Raw genomic sequence first — 20473 nt, forward strand, 5'->3', positions numbered from 1 at the left:
TACAGGGAGGAAAAACACGGAAAAACTACAACTCCCAGTTTTGGAACACATATGTGTGCTCGATATATGTTACAGCGTGGCCCGCCCAACACAACGACAGCACGGGAGGCTTGTCTTCCGGCTTTACTTGTAGGTCGGAAGCTTTAGCCGGGCAATGTAGCAACCTAACGGCAACACACAATGCGCGAGGCACCCATGTTACACCCCCTCCCCCTTTGCGCCTGCTCTGTAAGGAGCATATAAATGTAGCTCATGAATGCTAGCCTGCCTTGAAAAGTGACAGCATAGTGCTCAGTGGCAACTACACTAGCGTAGCATAGCATGGTGAAATTAGCCAGTAACACGCGGACCTTAAAATGATATGAAAGTGTGGATGTGGCAGTAATATCGTGTGCCTTAGTCGACCAGCGCTGAAGTGGGAATTTTTATTTTGACGAAGAAAGAAAGGAAGAAATGCTCAATTGTGATATAACGGCGCGTTTATGTTAGCCTGCTAACGCTAGCTAGCTAGCAGTCGGGCTAACAGGAACTCAGGACCGGCTAGTCAGCGGACTGAACAGACAGCAGCCAAGGTGGGTGGAGTGGAGTTCAGTGGAGGGGACCTGAGGTGAACTGGTAACAGCAGCACCAGCATTTTAGTTCTCCTTTCTTTTAGTATTTGGGTCAAAGTTATTTAAAGTTGATTCATGTTATCGTTTAAGATATTTGTAGGGATGGGGGAGTTTAAGGCGTTGTCAGCATGATGGGAAAACCCGCTGCCTAAGAATGAACTCTTCTTTAAATACTCTGTTTTGACTTTTTGTTGAAACTCAATATCTCAACATTTCAAAGTGTACGTATGTTATAGATATCATTGATAAGCTGATGCATCTTATGGGAAACAACCTACATTTTGATATAGTCTTGTCAGGCACTTGTTAATGAAAATGTGTGTTTACAATTAAAGTCTGCGATGAAGTCTACAATTATTGTACTTTTGTACCTGAACTTGTAACTCTTTAGCTACATGTTAGGGTGTGGCAGCTTTTTTAAAGCACGGATGACTCAAACTGATTTTACAAACTGAAAGAGATAAGGCCTCCCAAATATTGCCCCATCTCTTGGTGGAAATGGAAATGCAGTTTTGTTTTATGTGAAAAGGCCATGGCAGTGTGATAACTTAATTATGAGTGGCTGTGCATCACTGTCACAAGCAGAGCTGCAGTGAATGGTTTCCTTTTTAACGGCATTCAATTTCCTCATGTTATATTGTCAGGATAGAGGTTCTTTTTTTTTTAGGTTGATTGGCTATTTTCATTAAAGTAATCCTAAAGTTCAGGCCTATGCAAATAATAAGTCGTTTTTGTGATCATCATTAGCTGTCAAAGACAGCCAAGCCTTTCTATTTTTATTGCTACATCATTCATAACCACTTGTTGTGATTCACCACTAATGTCATTGTTGTAACTTATCCAGTCATGTGATGAGTGTGACCTCATGCATGAGGGGGATATAATGACTCTGCTACTGTGTCTGGCACACATCATGAAAATGTGTCATCTCACTCTCTGATATCTTTCATTTCCTTGTTTTGGTTGTGTGTAAGGACTCACAGACTATACCCATATAGTTCCTGTGTATTGTGCTGCTAAGTGACTAGAAGCATTGTACAGTTATGTATCTGATGTCAGTAACACTAAGATCACTTTCGAGTCTGAAATTGTTAGTGTCATGTCAACACGCTCCTTTCTGCATTTTAATTTGGTTACAGTTCTTTCTACTCGACATTGGTTCTCCGATCTGTCAGTTAAGAGCCAGTTCTAAGTTTGGTGCTGAGAAATAACAGATACAAGAACCTAGCAGGAACACACCAAAATTATCACGTATTTCTACTAAACACATCTTCACTACTTCTGCGTGTACACGCTTGTGTCATTGAGGACTTGCAGCCTTTTAACTTCCAGAGCTCAGTAAGATCACTATTACTAACTGTAAACCAGCTCTCAATCAAGTTTTTCCTAAATCGAATCGAGGGTGTAAGGACAGAAGATGTCATTCACTGTACACATTGTAAAGCCCATTGAGGCAATGTGATTGTGATTTTGGGCTATATAAATATAATTGATTTGATTTTTGAATCCCTTACATTGTCTAATCTCTAAATTAATAATCTTAGTTTGCAGAGGGTTGGTTTGATGGATCGAGATGGGTGAAGCTGAAAATGGCATTAATTACAGGACAATTTAAAAAGATTAATTTTCCTTCCACAGATCTTTGTATTTTGACCTTTTTTCATAAAAGGTTGAAGAGGCTGAATAGCACAGAATATAAATACTCGGGGCTGCTCATTAATATTCAGAAATGACGGTCTTTTGTTTTTTCTTACTTTTTTCTGTTCTTTGTCCTCTACTATAGATTTGTGTACACTTGAAGCAATGGAGAGTGACACCCAAGCAGCCTCCGAGCGAACTCTGCTGGAGCCATACAAGTACTTGTTGCAGCTGCCAGGTGAGTCTCTTTCCATGTCAGTGACTGCAAATTGGATTGAGGACGTACAGACATGAATCTTAAAGGTCATCAAAAAGCTGTGTGTGCTGCTGATGAGTCCTAGAGCTACTGAGCCCTGATCTGCTAACTTCTTGTTAGTCACTTGATCATAACATCAGCAAGATGCCTAAAAAGATGAATGTGATGGAATAGTATACACAGAAGACATAATCGCAAAAAACAATCACCTAACATGAACCATAGTCTGCATGAGATGGGTGCGATGTCATCCCATCGTGGCAGTTTTAACCTAGCTTTGTTCTATTAGGAAATGCTGCTTGTGTGTGTGTGTATGTGGCACAGTAGACTTGAACTTAAAGGACATTCAATTCATCCATTGTAGCTTATACAGTTCTTTGTTTTACATATAATCATGATAGTAGTATAGTATAGTGCATTTGTACAACAATCATGATGGCTGACTAATATGGTACTTACATTTTGAATGTAATTTTGGCAGGAGCATATGGTCTCACTATGTAAAAGATGTTTTGTCGTTCAGTCTGGAATTATTATATGGTTTTCATTTTAACATCTCACTGAGTAAACAGTAGATGACGATTTAAATATAAACAGATTTGTCTTTATAATATCTTGTACTTCATCTGAGGCTGTATTTTACTGACTCTGGATGACTCCAAATTGTAATATAACAGAAAAATTTGAGAATTTAGAATGTGCATGTGTGTAGTTCTGTGTCTGTTTAACGTTCCAGTATTATCGAGTCTAAATTATCTTGACCGAGCGCTCATTTGCTACTGTTAAGGAGACAGGCTTTATTTGACCTTTTCCTTATGATTGATCACTTTTTGACAGTATGGAAGTGACTGGCCTCACATCAGAATTAAATTTGGGTAAATAGGACAGATCGTAAGTGTGTCAGTTAGTCAGATGTTTTCCTCTGTTGCAGTGCCACTGTGTCATTAAGGCTTAAAAGATATGATTATTTTGAAATCCTGCAACAGACATACTTATTAAAGGAAAATGTAGGTATTTTAAACACAAGTCCACGTCATAGATTTGGTAAATATGTTTGTTAGGTTTGCATGGTCTGGTATGTACTCATCCTGTCACTGTTTTAGATTGTGAATGTGAGCACTCGGCTGGAATTGGCTTTTCAAGTAGGGGTCAAAGAAAAACTTCCTTTAAGCCATGATTTTGAACAACAGAAAACTTCCTGTCTCATTCAGAGCAGCAACAAGCCTTTCCTCTTTTTTTTTTTTTTTTTTTTTTTTTACTTCTCAGTAACTCGAGCCAGGTCACATCTCGCCTCCACTGTTGGCTAAACAAGGTTGGGTGCTCAGGCTGACCTGCAAGTTAACTCCAAATTAGCTCTGCAATACAAAACAAGAAAGAAAGATGTAACTGTTTTTGGACTTTTAGACCATTAAGTGACTGCTGTGGATAGGTGGGACATAATTGTTTTAACATGTGTACAAGGCTGGTATTGTTTTGGTCTCAGTTGACTCTGTTGTAAAGCTATTTTTTGCTGGCATTTTATGCTTCATGTCTACAGCAGCGAGGGTGAAATCGGTGTCATGTTTACCTGAAATTAAAACATTAAGACAAAGGTTCTGAGGCAATTTCATTTTCCTTTTTAAAATGTAGTTTCTCTGGGGATATGTAGCTACCACACACCAGCTTTGTTAATATAGATCTCAACAAAATGTTAATTCTCAAATATCCGCAACATAAGGATTGAGAGAAAAAATGCTAATGTCAGCAAAGCCTCAGAGTAGGACCCACTTTTAATGTAGAATGAGCTGATGATTGCAACAATAATTAGTGTGAAAGATGCAATTGAATTTGATCTTTATTGTTTTTGACTAACAAGCTTTTGTTTTCCTCCTTCATCTCAGGAAAGCAAGTGAGGACAAAACTATCACAAGCATTTAACCACTGGCTTAATGTTCCCGAGGACAAACTGCAGGTGAGAAATCAGCCATTTCAAGCCTCTTAACATTCAGAGTTGTGCGATGTTTATTGTTGCAGATTGGTCCACGAAGGTGAAATGATGCTGTGCTCTTTCTGAACAGGCAATTTATTTTGTAATGCAACCAGAGTATTATGTTTCAAACGGAATGTAAATGTAAAGCTTGGACGAGAGTGTAGAGCATCCATGATTTATTACAGGATGCTGTTAATGCAGCCGAGGATCAAGTGGAATGAAATGAAAATGCTGGAGTGATGCTTTCAAAACCAGAACAGTTACCCTTTTCGACATTTGTTTGATCGGTTGGGTGAAAAAGCATTCCCTTATTGCTGATTTCATGAATTGTTCAGGGTGGATGCAAATAGTTTGCCCATATAAATGGGGCATACACTCATTTTTGAAGAGTTTATACTAAGTTTATACTTATAATAAGAGAAGTGTAGCCCCCAAAGGAACCAGAGGACAGAGAAAGTCAGAAACAAGCTGATTGGCTACTATACAGATAGTTATCTACTTAAACCTCCAGCAGATTTAGACCAATATCATCATCCTATTTGAGCCACATTTATATCCATCTGACATGTGCATGCCTAATATTAACCCCTTTATTTTAATTTTATATCCTATGCTTTTTATGATGCTCTACATTCTTCTGCCTCATCCCCCTGCCCCTACACATTTAATTGTATTCCCAATCCTTGTGAAGGCAAAGTGATGCCTGAAATGTAACTAAAGTTCCCAGTGAAGTTGCTGCACTTGGTATTACTACTATAATCCACTGCAGGCTGGTAGGTTTTTTACAGTGTGTTTATCACACAGTGTGTGTGAGCCTTTTTTTGTGTTTTGTTTTTCACTGAAAGTTTAAGACTGGAATGAGACTGAACTGTATGGTAGATTTGAGGAGCCTAAACCAAAACAAGAAGCTAAAAGAGAGCAAATGGCTTTGTAGAGCTGCAGAAATTGGTGAGTTGTGGTTTCTTTTTCTTTTTTTATTGTTTGAGATGACTGTGAGGTCTGACTGTTTGACTGTTGAAAGGCACAGCCCATTAGTCCGTTTCCAGACCCCTGAATTGCCACCCACGTCAAACATTTTTGGGGGCGATTTAAAAGCGTTGCTCTGGTGGATGGTTGTTAAGCCAGTTGGAGGACCGACCAAGCCCTAAGTCTACAGTTGATGTTGGTAACAATACCAAGCTGTGTCAGATCAGAGCTTATAATGTTCAATTCACATTTCTTCCCCACATCCAGAACAGCACAGCAGAGCTCCTTTTTGAAATTGAATAGAGACTAAGGAAGGCACGGTTTACATACAAATGCAGCCTAGAATTAGTCAAATATGTGAAAATACACACACAATACACAAAAACACTACTGCCCACTGTGGATTTATTCATAACAGTTGGACTGTTCTCTCTCTATTCTTCATTTTGAAAACACACTTCGCTCTGTTACATCTACAGTTTCATTTCAAGGTGTCAACTCTTGACTTGGGGCTTTTAGTAGCTCAGCGGTGTTGCATTTGTAATCACATCTCAAAATTAAGAAAAGTAAAACAAAAGGAAAGTAAAACACTGGCAGCAAATTTAACAGTTGGTGGCTGGGATACAAACAAAATAAAGTGCTATACAAAAGACAATAATATGATCATCAAAAGCTGAAGGGGAGAGGAACCTGCCCACAAAAAACGGTATTTGCACCACTTCAGTAAAGATGAGTGATGTAAAACAGGATCTTTGTCAGATAATACGTTCTCAACTTCTACATCTGCTTTTTCATCTCCCAGAGCTGCTTAGACAGTAGTTAGCTGTGTTTTCCTGTTTTTATAGAAGTTGTATGTTGTCTTTCCCTTTTCCAAAGGATGGCTTTTTCCTCAGGGTTAAGAATGTGCTTTGCAACGTGGGCAAATAATGTGCGCTGAATTCACTTCGCTGTTTGTCATTCAAACTGTTTCTATTTCCTGTTTTGCCACTCACGTTCAGGACACATCTTTGTCTTTACGAGTTTGTATGCATGCTGGTCATGTGACGCCTCACTACTACTGATACAACTACTACAGACTCTTTATTCATCAATATTCCCATGCCAAATCAGATTTCTCCATTATCTGCTGCCTTTCCCTCTCCTTTTACTATTTCACTACATCATCTTAAAAGGATAATAATCTATTTGAACTGAGTGTTTAATGAGGAAGAGTGGTATTACTGGTGGGAGTGTAAGTCTTCCTTGTGAGTTGAGGTAGTCTTTAAATTATGTTCACTAAGCACTTTAACTTGCTGCAGGTGAGCTGCTATAAAGCAGATTCCTGTGAAATTGTTTTGATCCCCAGTCTAGAATCAATTTGGTGTTTCCATCCAACTTTAAAGACAAATATAATGTGATTTAAGGAAAAGCAATGCTTTAATCACTGCGAAGGAAATCAGTTCTTGTAGCTGTTGTTTTAAGTCCAGGGTTTTTCCTGAATATGCCTTTGCTGCGTAACAGGATATTTTGTTAAATGAAAGATGTTATTGCATGATGAAATGCAGTTAACGTCTTATTTTGAAAGTGGGATGATGCTGCTATAGTGGAGTATGATGACAGGCAGCCCTATCTTTTAAAGAGATCCTTGAAATCAGTGCTGGTTTATGCTTTTTGAAGGTAAATGGATGGGTCATGGTAGGATATTGTTTTACTGTTCAGTATATTCCCCATGGTGCAGTAATTCAAAATGAGAAGGAAATATTTGGCCTCATTTAGACACTGTTTGTGTATTTTAAGACATACTGCAGCCACATTCATCTCCGCTGAGAGGCTACTCCTCCTTCAGCTTCTCGTGTTCCTGATCACTTCTGCGAGCAAAGGATTAACATGATTCAAGTCCCAGGCAAACATACGCCTCCACTCATCCATTACAGTGTTGTAACATATTCTTGGATGCTGCCTGATTAGATTGAAGCACGCTGATTGGCATTCCTGCTTTTTATACAGTTTCATTTTAGCCATTTAGGATTTATTGGTTTTAGTAAGCAGCAGGACGGTGCCCACTGTCTGTTTATGGAGATCAGCCCACTGACCTTATTAGACTGATGGCATTGGCATTGTTTATGACTGAACACTGGTCCTGTGTCCAGTGATAAAGATATGGAGACTAATGTGTGTTTTCTCATTCTACATGACTCTCACAGTGAAGAATGCTAAGTGCTGAGACTGTCAGGTCTCATCAGGTTTGTTACTCAACAGGTCTCCCCCTGTCCTGAATGTTTTATAAACCCTCCCCCCAAATAGATTAATCTTCAGCGATGTTGAGAGGTCGCACTGTTGTCTGCTGTGGTCATTTCATCTTCCAGTGCACATGAAAGTCTTCCCCCAATGTGATGATGAAAAAAAAAGTAGTTGCATCTGTGTGAAGAAGTAATAAAGTAGTCAGCTTCTTCTGAGGAATTATTGAATATTATAGATGTCATGTCCGCCCTCCTCCGGCTGCAGCATCCATCTCACACTTTGTATCAGTGGAGAGATACTTAATCACAGCTTTCACACTGCTACTAGTACAGTGAGTTGTGTGTCTACAAATAAATGAATTCAGTTTGCAAAATTAATAAAAGCAGTGACTCAACATTCATAGTGGCATTTTTGATTATATTCACATTTCACGCTGCTACATTTCTCAACTGAAGTGCTGTCATTTTCAATTTAGTAGAACATGGGCTCCATGAGGCTGTAGTGATGTGTTACATTAAGAGTTCTGAGTTTAAATGATAGGTTTCTTGATGTAGAGTAGCTGGAAGTTCATATGCACAATATTCATATGAGGATTGTGAGCAGATCTACTTTTGTTCTCCTGATAATTTCAATTCAGACAGAATTTGCCTGTGATGGTACAGCAGGTAGTCAAGGTTTAAATTTACCTCACATTTCAAAGGACTATCTCCCTCTTTGTCTCCCCCCGTCTCTCTGTGTAGCAGCTCTGTAAACTCCTACTGAACCCGTCATGCAGACTCCTCTCGTCATCATTAGCACGCTGCTGCCAAGAAGTCGGCTCCATGGAAACAACCAAGCCTACAGAAAGACAGAAGCAGTGACAGAGGCACACTGTCTCATTCCTTTGACAATGATTTTTTTATCAACCCCCCCCCATATGTGCTTCTCTGCAGTGTAGTACAGTACAGGTTGAGGCGGTTTGGGAAATTCCCTCTGTAAACATCAGCTGCCTGCGACCTTTATCTGACTGGCTTCCTCCTGTTCTCTGTGAAAGTGTAGAAAGGTTAGCTTTTTATTCTGTCTGCTATCTTTTACTTTGATAACATGTGTCAGTCATGAGAATATCTGCTTCCTCGGCTCAGGGCTTCTTCTAGGTATTAATGTTACTGATGCAGAGTGAGAGTACAGTGTAGATATAACCTGTGAAGTGTCAGAGGGTTCAACAAAACAAAGCTATAACGACAGCAGACAGTGTTGTAGTGAAAGCTTGGATCAGGCTAATACATTTGCATGGCAGGGTTCCCTCAGGAAATGGCTCAGAGGTAGTTAGTGAGACAGATCCTAATATATCTCATTTCATGATCAATTTAGTTAATAGATGACAGGCTAACCAACAACCACACTCATTAAATATATGACCTTTGGTGGAATGGCTCTGCTGCTCTTTCCCCTGAATGTTAATGTTTCATTTCATAAAAGTGTATTAATTCTTTATGATGACAGTGAAGGTGTCACTTGTTTCATGTTACATAAAACACTACAGGAAAACCCTATATTGTAAATGAGCTGATTTTTTTCAGCCTCCTTTATCACATTGTAGAAAATCACTTCAGCTTCACCACACAGCATCAAAAAAACAAGACAAACAAAAGGATACAAACCACATAATTTAAATAAATACAAAACATAAATCCCGGATTAAGATTATACTTTGGTTTTTTTGAGCATTTTTACACAAATTGGTAGGACATCTGCAATGTTTTGTTATTTTCACACCAAAACTGCTGTTAAAATGAGTGATGATGACACAATCCAGTAGGCGTGGTGTGAGATCATGTAGGTTGAACATGTTAAAACCTTGGCTTAACTTCAGCAGTCTTACTCAGGTGTGTTTTTCGATGGTAAGTACCTGCTGTAGTCCCTCTAAGACAGACAGATTTCTGCATGCACATAACCTGAGACGAGAAGTTATAAAGTACAATTTCTTCGTCACTGTTCTTCAGTAGACTTTTCAGGTTCATAACTTTTGACTTTTACGCCCTACAGTTTAACAAACATATCCGTACTTTCTACTCCTTACATTTTCAAAACAGGCTTAAAACTTAAGTTGTATGTATTTGAGGGAAATTAACAATAATTTTTATTTTGCATCACAAGACTGATTTCAGCTTGATATTACACATGGCAGACGTAATGAGACGGAAACAGACAGAAGTCGACGCCCTACAGCCCTGTGCCTGGATTTTTCTATTTCCTCAATTTTGGGCTGTGCTCAGCATTACCAACCCAAAATGTCAGTTGATTGTTGAGTCTCATTCCCAGGACGTCAAATACTATCTTTCTGGTGCCTTTTTAAGAACAGCTTGGACAAATCTTAGTGATCCTACCTTTAAGTTTAATAGTCTTTAAATTCTACTTATATGATGTAAGCTTCAGTTACTTTTTTTTACATGTCTACACATCACTGAATCTTCTGCAGGAGAGAGTGTTTTCTCCTCAATATATTGGACTCTTTTGTTGTGAAGCAGTGTCCACATTCTTAATGGACCACTGATTGTAGCTTTGGCAAACAGTGAGTTTCTGAGTCACCTCTGGTAATAATCAATGGAGTCTTGCAGAGCGTTAAATGCTTCGGACACGTTAATGGCAGTATTAGAGTAGCAGCCTGACAAGTTTGATTCTTTGGAGTCTCTCGATGCTCGAAAACTTGAAAATTGTTGGTGCTTGTGTTCAGGTTTGATGGCTGCTGTTATCTGAAGCTGCTGTTGTGATTTTTGTGCTCCTGGGGGAATTGTAATTCACAAAGACGACTGTCTGCAATAAACCTTGGCATCCATGAGCATGTTTCTGGCTACATAACACTTGTCTGGTTCATGTGTGCATTCATTGTAGCCTTACTCACAACCCCCCTCTCTTTTATAAGTGGCTCACTGAGGTTGCGGGGCAAGCAAGTGTCGGGACTCTGCAGAAGGAAAGGTTGTATTTGGCGGATAAACTGCTCAACTGGCCCAGCCTTGGCCATCTGCCTGACCCACTGAGTCTCTCTTTGTGCTTCCCCAGCACCATACAAACAGCTTTCATTACAGGGCCACAACACTTGTCTTTTAAATCAGCAGAGCACTCCAGCAGGCTGCGCGGCCAGCGCGAGACTGCTGACACCTGATGGCAACCCTGGCTGTTTTGGGTCAAACATGGATATGAAATTAAGACGTTTTTGGTTATCAGGTTGAGGTTTCCCCTGATGGAAACAAGACGTTAACTGTCTGCTCCACTGATAGATGAACTAATAAATAATTGCAGTGAAGTGTCTGTTAAGCACGTGTCCTGCCACTTGGAGAGAAAAGCTCAACAAGAATTCTTATTTACGCCTGATGTTAACGACTGAGCCCCGAGGTGAAAGTGTGCACATGTGAACAGATGTCTAAGCTCATCATGCCAGTTTTGTGCTCTCTTGGTCACATCTTGAGTTGTAGAGCGGATGAGATACAATGGACAGCAGTCCCGACAATCTCTGAATGCGACTGTGTCTTCACTCAACTCTTCCTCTGACTGACTGCCTTGCTTGTTTCTGCATCAACTATTTTGTCAGCTGATGAAGACCCACTAGTGCAGCAGCACAGACAAGAGTGTAGACATGGCACCCTCTGCTGTATACAAGTTGTAATGCATAATTTAGACAGAGCTCCTGAGGACCTGTTACTGTCTATGTCACCAGTCAAGAGGAGGGAAAGGATGTTTTCTTAGCATAAACCTCATTGTTGCGTGTCCTGAAAGTAGTGCAGCGCAACATAAAAACATGAAATACTATGAAATTGAAAATGTGACAAGTGTTTTTTTTTTTTCCGGCACAGTTATTCTCAACCACCAGATGGTTTGTTACACAGAACCATCTGGGAAGTCGCCCTTAGAAACTGTTTGGAAAAGGACAGGCCCTTTCGAAAAAGTACTTGCCAGGTCATTGGAAGAACCATCTGTCAGTCATGGGCGGACTTCAACCAATCGCATCAGCAAACCATATCATGTAGTAGGAGAACGCTACCAGTGGAGCGGGTTATTAAATCAACTTATTACTGAACCCGGGAAGTGGAGAAAAGATTTCAGAGCTCTTCTGATATAACTGATGGTATAACAGCATCTACTCTACACAAACCTCTTTAGGATTGTTGTTTCAAGTGAACGGTCACTCGTCATCTCACCTGAACCACGCCCATGGCTGCCAGTAGTTGTTAGTGGTACACTGATCAGAACTACTTTGAAGCCTGCCTACATGGATCTGTGATATCACATGATCGTGTGATCTGAAAAATTCAGCTGCCTCGCTTTGTAAAATAATTCTCAAACTGTGCATTAATTTCTGCAAAATCTTGTGTGTTTTGTCATGTTCAGGTGATCATCGAGGTGACGGAGATGCTTCACAATGCCAGCTTGCTAATAGATGACATCGAGGACAGCTCCAAGCTCCGGCGAGGCTTCCCCGTCGCCCACAGCATCTACGGCATTCCCTCCGTCATCAACTCTGCCAACTACGTCTACTTCTTGGGTCTAGAGAAGGTGCTGACCCTGGAGCACCCTGAGGCTGTCCGAGTGTTTACCCGGCAGCTGCTGGAGTTGCACCGTGGTCAGGGTCTGGACATCCACTGGAGGGACACCTACACCTGTCCCACTGAGCAGGAGTACCGCAACATGGTGCTGCAGAAAACAGGAGGGCTCTTCGGCCTGGCTGTTGGCCTGATGCAGCTCTTCTCAGACTGGAAACAGGACCTGAAACCTCTCCTGGACACCCTGGGCCTCTTTTTCCAGATCCGCGATGACTACGCCAACCTGAGCTCTCGTGAGTACAGCGAGAACAAGAGCTTCTGCGAGGACCTGACTGAGGGCAAATTCTCTTTCCCCACCATTCACGCCATATGGTCGCGTCCAGAGAGCACCCAGGTGCAGAACATCCTGAGGCAGCGCACGGAGAACATGGACATCAAACGATACTGTGTGGACTACCTGGAGAAGGTTGGCTCGTTCGCTTACACCCGTCAGACTCTGCGGGACTTGGAGATAGAGAGCTACCGCCTCATCAGGGAGTTTGGGGGGAACCCTCAACTGGAAAGCCTTGTTAAACACCTCAGCCAAATGCATCATGAGGCTGAAAATGCAGCAGAGTCCAGTGCTGAGCCACAGTCAAGCCACAACCAATGACCTCATCCTTCTTCACATACTCGCCCCTGCACACTCCACTAACACAGAAACTTTGCTAATACGCTGATGCAAGCTCAACACAGATACTGGTATATTATAGTCACAAACTATTTAATGACACAGAATGAAAAGCCGCGTTTCCACCCAGAGTAAATCTTTACTCCCGGGGACTAAAAGGTTCCTTCATCCTGTTGTCTGCACCCCCATTGCAGTGTTTTAATATATAACATGAAGGTCTGGACTTTGTCGGCTGTCTTATGCTCTTTTTTTTCTGTAACTCCATGTTAGTGTTTCAAAGCACAGTGAACAAAAACAAACCAGTTTGCGGCTACAGATTTTTTTTAAAAACGGTGGCTGAAATAAATGGTTTGAGTTGCAGAACAATCAGCAGTGTTCTGTGCTGCAAGCCCAACTCCCAAAGTTCCTTTACTATTGGAAAGTACAAACCCCCCCATGACTGTTTTTTGGGGTAAAATGATGTCCCTGTAACCTAATTTAGCCCCTGGTCCTCCAAAGGTTTCTAGTCCCTGATGTTCCCGTGGTGGAAACATGGCTAATCATTACACTTGAATTCTGGTAGACAGTTACAACTGTGTTCAGCTGCTACAAGACAAATGTTGCCTCTTTATTTTGTGTCCTCGTTGGCATTCTTCAAGTTTTCAAGTACACATCAGCAATTTTTGGCATCCAAGTGTAGCTGTGCTGTCAGTGGGAGAAATCAATTAAAATACGAACTAACTTGTTACAGTTTTTGGTTTTCTGAGAATGAACAATAACAAGTGTGCAACAAAGCTTGAACGCCTTCCTTTTGATGTGCACAACAGTGCATATAAATGTATTTTTTTAATGTTTTGTCACTATACGAAAACAGATAATCTAGGGCAGAGTGAATGCTGGGTGCTTTTTCTGAAGTCCCTGTTTTAAAGAAGACATGGATGTCTCGAATGTGTAATGTGTGATTTAGGGATCCTTAATCATTAAGCTGCCGGAGTGCCAATCTTGTAGAAAAAAACCCTCTGCAACTCAATTGTCTACTTGTTATGTAACATGCTGGCATTATATGCAAAGTAGAGCTTGTGCTGTTTCTGCTCAGCTGTACATGAATTCTCTGTCGATGCTTGGGTTTATTGCAGAGTGTTTCCATTCTCAGATTCAACACAGTTCTTCACAGCTCTAATATTTTATTAGGGGGGTATTTGTCAGTAGACACTGTGCTGAAGTTGACAACTTATTTGCATCTATTGAATAAAAAAAAAAACCTTCAAAGATGACCGGCGGGCGTGTCTCAACTTCTTAAACAAAATGTCACAAGCAAACCGGCCTTGATGCCACAGTGAGATGTCATTGTTTTGAAGGCGTTTCATGTGACTGGTGAAGTGAGGACTGTTCTCCAGAGACAAGCAGCACCATCTACTGAGCACACGGGGGTAATTGAAAATCACGATGTGACAAACAAGAAGTTTGTAAGTGTGTCTTTCTGACTTAAACAGACCTCTTCCTACACTGGACCTGATGTTTTATTCAGGAACATTTGCTCCTCACACACACACACATGCAACAAAACACTGAGCCATCATTATCCATAGTGTATGTAACAACGAGCCCTCTTGTGTTGCAACAGATCCATGCGTTTATTTTTCCAAGGCAGCTGTTGCTGCATGCTGAATAGTACAGACTGCGAGGCGAACCGGCTGACTCGAGTTATTACAGAGCTGCCTGCCATGTACTTTGTTTTGAGCAACCTTGAATGAACGCTCACACAGGCTGCTTGTTATAGACGCGCTCCTTTTCTAGCTACAAGCCTGGTCTGAAACACAAGGCACCAGTCATCTAAATCCTGTATTATCTGCGGCTTCTGTTCATACTGTTGAGAGTTATTCCTCAGCTGCGGACAGAGGCTATCTGTCCCAGACAGCTCTCTTGACTCGGTGAAGCTCTTGCTCTTGACAGCTGCAATTCGGATAATTATGAGTCTTTCAGATTGAATTGTGGCTTCTCTGAAAATACATCTATTCATCAAAATGCCAAATTCTTGAAAATCTGAGGGGAAGCAGTTCCTCTCCTAATTTTCCTTCCAAGCAGCCACAAGTGCAGGGAAATGCGATGCAAATGCGTTCCTGATTTGATAAACAGACGTATGAAGTGGCTTTTGCAGAGCTGACTTAAGTCCATCACAATAATCAAAGCCTCTCACGGTTCTCATTTCTTCCTTCTCTCCGGTGCTAGGTTGGCTAGATTGATTTTCTCCACCCACAGCGTCTGAGTTGTGTTTGAGAGCAAAACAGAATAGCTTTTGTGTGAGGGGCGACGTGGCTCACTCAGTCTCTCTCAGTCTCCCTCATCCTCTGCAAGCTTTGGATTATTTATCACTGGGCTGCACTTTACACGTCGGTGGTGTTTTGTTGTTGCACTTCAATAGATTTCATAAATATTCTTGTGGCAACAACAAAATCTTGAAAAACCTCATTGCTCAGAATGGCAACGATGCTGTGTTTAAAAATTTCTCACTTGGGCAAAGTTTCCTGAGATTGTTGTTTTCACTTGGTGCACTTTGCTTGACAGACGTAAACACATTTTACACTTTGGAGATGTCAGCCCTTCACTGTAGGGCTGCTGAGCAACTGGCACAACATTTTATTTCTCTACAAGAGCTTTAGAAGAAAACCGCCAACCACACTGCTGAATACTTTCAATTTGACATTTGATTATAAAGCTGCAGTAAGTTTCAAAATAAAGTATTCAAAAAAAAAAAAAAATCGCTGCAGTTAGCGATGTTTTTTAGCTCCATATTCCGACAGTAATCACTGTTACAGTGTGTTTGGCCAGTAATCCATGACTCTCCTCCCTCTGCTCATGTAGTAAAAGAGAAAAATAAATGTTCTGGTATCCCTGCCCACTTCATCCAATCCAGAAAGAGAACTCTATAAAGAGGCGGTCCTGATTCATTTGAAAACCGCTCAGCAAATGAAGCCAAATAACTTCCCAGCGATAAAATTAACCAGATCTTCCATTTTGTGCAGCCCATAGATCACCGCAGCACACCAGAGACTTCCGCCGACAGAGCCAGCCTACACCTGGTTTACTGCCCAGCTCACTTCTACACCTACTAAATTTTAGTGGACCAAATTATGGTTGTAAGAATGACTGAATAGATAGATGTGTGGAGTTTGCATGTTCTCTGTGGGTATCCCCCCCACCCCAACCATGACAACATGTGAGCCAGTGCCCTTTGATGCCACTTTGATCTGGGGTTGCCCACAACTCCACAGGGATGGGTTCAATGCAGAGAACACATAGGACCGACGTAAGATAAAACACGATGGACTTGAGCAAACATGTCAACCAGTTCAACGGTGTGACACAATGATGTTTTTTCAGTTGCTTTTGGACAACGCCAGAGCTCCACGGTACATAACAATAAGCTCAAGGATCAGATTGTTGTTTGTTTTTAAATTTGCTATTGGAAAAAAATTCAGATATTGGCAGACTAATCCCTTAATGTCACTCGATCCACAGTCGTATTAAAGAGCGTTTTTTAGTTCACAGTATTTATATCAGTGTGGTTATCATATTCATGTCACTGCTCCCTGAACAATTCATGTCCTCATGCATAATTCTGCCAGTTTGCGCTTGTTTGTAAAAACCTCACTGCGCCCACCCCGCGTCCCACCGGGGATGAAGAGGAATAACAAAGTACTCACTTGTCTCCACCTGCAATTATTGCAGCCGAGACGAAGCTGTCGTCTTTGAATTGAAAGTGACGGCAACGGTGTGCTGATTAAAGGGAAGGATTTTACATACTATGTTCAGTTCATATATATTAAGTTAGTGAGCATTTTCCTCAGACATATGACAAAAGTACAAAGAAAAACTCTATACGGCTACTATGACAGGCATTAGCTTACCATCCACCAAAAAATGAACAACCATGGTCTCCGCCATTTCTGAAATTGTTTGCAAAGATCACAACCCGAGGCCTTGGAGCTTTCATAATGTTTCCATAGACGAGGTCATGAGTAGTCCATGAACTCTCCTCGTGAACACGATAACCACAACCCTGTTTGAAGGCAGCATTAAATCTGTATCTTGCAACCTTGTGCGAGCGCAAAAATAAATTGCTGCGGTGCCCTTTTAATGCTCAACCGAGGGCAGATAGATTTACATAGCTGACATCATGACATTTATTCTATATATGGAGTTGCATCAGGTTACATCAAATGATTGAGAGGTTTCCGAAAAATCTCGTCATCAGACCGCTGAGCTAATTCATGATCCTCTTAAGACAGAACGAGTGTCAGTAATGGCTCCGTAATGGTTCAGTAACCGATTCAGAGTGAATGACTAATTATCTCTCACAAACACTCTCATAGTAAATCTGAATTGTCACTGCAGCACCGCTCGTAAACCTCAATGTATCACTCTTAATATGAGTGCAGTCTAATGGCCAATCTCCAACCCACTGTATCACCAACTTACTGATCCACAGTGTCACACGTTTCACAGCTGTGTTCGGCAAATGTTTGCAAAAAGTGACAGCCGTAACCTTACCAGGCCGAGACACTGTGGCTGCTATGGAAATGAGAGAGAGAGAGCGACTTCAAATTGGGAATGAAAATGTTGCCCCATTAGGGCATAGTTGTGTTTCTAATAATATCCCCTCATGCCTGTGAATCAGAATCAGTCAGAAATACTGGTTTTAGATGCCGGGTGTCATGAATAAATGATTTCCTCCTCGTTTTAGCGCGCACAGAGGAGGGGGGTGCTGGAGAAGTGGGGGCTGATTGACAGCAGTGTGTAACGCTGTGAGAGGAGAGTCTAAGAATCTGGGGTTGTTTGAATGAGTATGCAGATGCACGCCACTCAGCAGACTGTAAGCTCCTCTCTAAGATCTGGGATAACTGTGCCTGATCTGAATTCTGGTGTCTTTACTTCGACACCACAAGTTGGTTTCAGTTTGATCTGTGATGTACTGTATGTTTCCACAGTGCTGTGAAAATGAGACATTAAGTGCAACACATGCCTGCACTGGTGGCATATGATCCTCAGAGTGGCACTAGGCTTTTTTTTTTTTTCTTCTTTTTTTTAAGTATTTTTTTGGCCTTTGTAAGGCTTTACTGGTAGTACAGCTGAAGACTAGACAGGAAACAGGATGAGAGAGAGGGGGAGTGACACGCAGCAAAGGGCCCCAGGCCGGGATTCGAACCCAGGGCCGTGGCAGTGAGGACGCCGCTCTACCAACTGCACTAAACGGCGCCCAGTGGCACTATGTTTAAATAGTAGTTACTCTGAAACGCCTAAAACACTGAATCCCTGTACCACCAAGAGGCACTCCTACATGATGCTGAGTGAATGCTAGTTAATAAGCGGCTGCCCATCCAGAGTCAGCTGTCACCACATTGTCACAGAGAATTCAACTTAAAATAGTTCATCAAAAGCGATATAGATGAATTGCTGTTGTTTCAAAAGTGACGTTAAAAGATATATACGTAAATTAGTTATTTAAAAGTAATGATTAAACGGCTGAAATAGATCACGAAAAGTAACATTATAAGATAAAAATATGCAACAGCTAAAAGTAATGAATTTAAAACAGCTTTAAGTTATCAATTAACAGCTGAAATAGTTAGCTACAAGTAAGATTCATTAATAAATAATTGAAGTAGCTTAACGTTGCCTAAATATTGGGAAAAAACAGTTGAAATAACATCAGGTCCAAAGTAATGGATAAATAGCCTGTATGAAATAGTTAGCTAAAAGCAGAGAATATAGCTAAATGTACTGAATAAACCAGTTAGCTGAAACTTTCAGCCAACTGTTTTAACTGTTAACTTTGAGCCTAAAAGTACTGAATAAACAGTCGCAGTTGAAATAGTTTGCTTAAAGAAATGTCAATTGATAATTATATGAAATAGTTAACATTAGCTAAACTGTTAGCCTAGCTAATAGTAATATTAATGATAAAAACACAAATTAGTTAGCTTAAAGTAATGATTTCTTTAGTTAAAAGTAATAAATTACTAACAAAATAGTTAAATAGTCAACCTTAATGATAACCAGTTAGAAATATCTATAGGTGATAAATCAACAAATAGTTAGCTAAAAGAATTAGATGAACAGAAAAAAGCTATGTAGTAGGCCTAATGGATAAACAGTTCAACATAATTAAAAGTGATGAATAAAGAGCTGAAATAGTTTAAAGCAAGGGATAAGCACTTCAAAGACGTGGCTAAAAGTGATGATTAAACATTTGATATAGTTGGCTGAAAGAAACAAATGAAAGTTTGAAACAACCAGCTTGTTGCCAAGTGGAAGTGGTGCGAGGTGACCGTGACAATTCAACTGCACGAGAGAATACTGAAAGATGACATGGTTTCATATAACAGAGTGGTGTCGTGTGTAGTCAATGGGTTTTTTGAATGGGTTTTCAGTTAAATGCCTGTAATACGGTCTGTGGAAACCACAGGCTTAAGATATTTCCACGTTTTGTTCTACGACAGAAAACACATCATTAAATGTCCCATAAAGTGAATTATGAAGCGCCTACATGATTAAAACAAGAGGCTAAATGAGACTACAGAAATTATCACAGATGTTATACGTCATCACACCGAAACACGGAGACTCATCTACTCACTCGTCCGACTTCAGTTACAAACCATTCTAACGCTAACTTAACAACTTGTAGCTTGATCAGTTTATAGAAAACATTTAGTAAATGTATAGTAGGACGGTTCGTAGCAGAGATGTCAAAGTCATGCCACCAAAATGTAGACTGTTCATAGCCGAGCATCACCTTTTACTTCTAGCAATTTAATTTACGCTTTGAAAATCAAAAAAGTGCTGTTCATCCGTATAAATGTCCTAATTTTGTGTTTGCTGCAGAGATTATTTTTGGTGAGAATCAATAATCCAATTCAGAAATCCCATAGGCTTTTTGTCGAGGGGGCACTAGGGCGATGCAAGCTTCCAGGTCAGCCTTCAAGAACATGTCATCTCTACACCACTCTATGTGTATACTGTTAGATAACATCCAGTTTATAATCACATGGATAATAGCATTCATCATCATAGGGAACGTGGTGAGTGTTCTTTGGGGGCACTCACACTCTGATTGGATTGTGGAGGTACATTCAGACAGAAGTGTTTTCCAAAAAGCCAGACATCAGGAAACCAAAACTCAAATTTTAAAATGTCAACATATTCTTGTATTCAATCTGCAGCGCGAAAAGAGATGAGTTCTGGGAAGAGGTGAGACTCGAGATGAAAAGGATTTTATAAATACAATTAACTTGAGCGCCCAACTTCCCTCCATTTTCTCGGAGCGGTGCTTGTCACAGGCTAAACGGATGATTGCACTTTCATGGCAAAATATTAATAGAGTGAAAATAAGTCAGTGGTTCAGGGAATTGTACTCTTGTCGTCGCTTAGAGATGATTACACACGCGCTTAGGGGCAGAAAAGATTCAAAACGTGTGTGGTTTATATATATAGATGTATAGATACAGACAGACAGACAGACAGATAGACAGATAGATAGATAGATATAGATATATCAAACATATGGAAGAATCAGATATTCAGGGTCGCTGATATGAGTCAAATCTTTTCATTATGCCTCGTTCTGTTGTCATAATATTTGTCCTA

The 20473-nt window shown here is 40.6% G+C and overlaps 1 protein-coding gene and 2 long non-coding RNA genes across 3 annotated transcripts; 2 read left to right on the plus strand and 1 right to left on the minus strand.

Moving 5' to 3' along the window:
- Positions 1–113: 113 nt before the first annotated feature.
- ggps1 (geranylgeranyl diphosphate synthase 1) lies at positions 114–14100 on the plus strand. The gene is made up of 4 exons (XM_030442859.1): positions 114–572; positions 2395–2487; positions 4386–4456; positions 12026–14100. The coding sequence occupies exons 2-4, from the start codon at positions 2415–2417 to the stop codon at positions 12827–12829; spliced, it is 948 nt and encodes a 315-aa protein (XP_030298719.1). The 5' UTR covers positions 114–572; positions 2395–2414; the 3' UTR covers positions 12830–14100.
- LOC115597138 (uncharacterized) lies at positions 4465–9136 on the plus strand. Its single transcript, XR_003987029.1, has 2 exons — positions 4465–5422; positions 8401–9136. It is a non-coding gene; the product is annotated as an uncharacterized LOC115597138 (long non-coding RNA).
- LOC115597137 (uncharacterized) lies at positions 5829–8498 on the minus strand. The gene is made up of 2 exons (XR_003987028.1): positions 8347–8498; positions 5829–7837 (listed from the first exon to the last, which is right to left on the minus strand). It is a non-coding gene; the product is annotated as an uncharacterized LOC115597137 (long non-coding RNA).
- Positions 14101–20473: the final 6373 nt, after the last annotated feature.

This window comes from Sparus aurata, chromosome 15 (assembly GCF_900880675.1).
Source record: "Sparus aurata chromosome 15, fSpaAur1.1, whole genome shotgun sequence".
Classification (NCBI taxonomy): domain Eukaryota; kingdom Metazoa; phylum Chordata; class Actinopteri; order Spariformes; family Sparidae; genus Sparus; species Sparus aurata.

Bases quoted from the DNA above. Each gene is read 5' to 3' on its own strand.
- ggps1 (XM_030442859.1), top strand. From the start codon at position 2,415: ATGGAGAGTGACACCCAAGCAGCCTCCGAGCGAACTCTGCTGGAGCCA. The intron at 2,488-4,385 runs GTGAGTCTCTTT...CCTTCATCTCAG, and splicing joins GTACTTGTTGCAGCTGCCAG to GAAAGCAAGTGAGGACAAAA. The intron at 4,457-12,025 runs GTGAGAAATCAG...TGTCATGTTCAG, and splicing joins TTCCCGAGGACAAACTGCAG to GTGATCATCGAGGTGACGGA.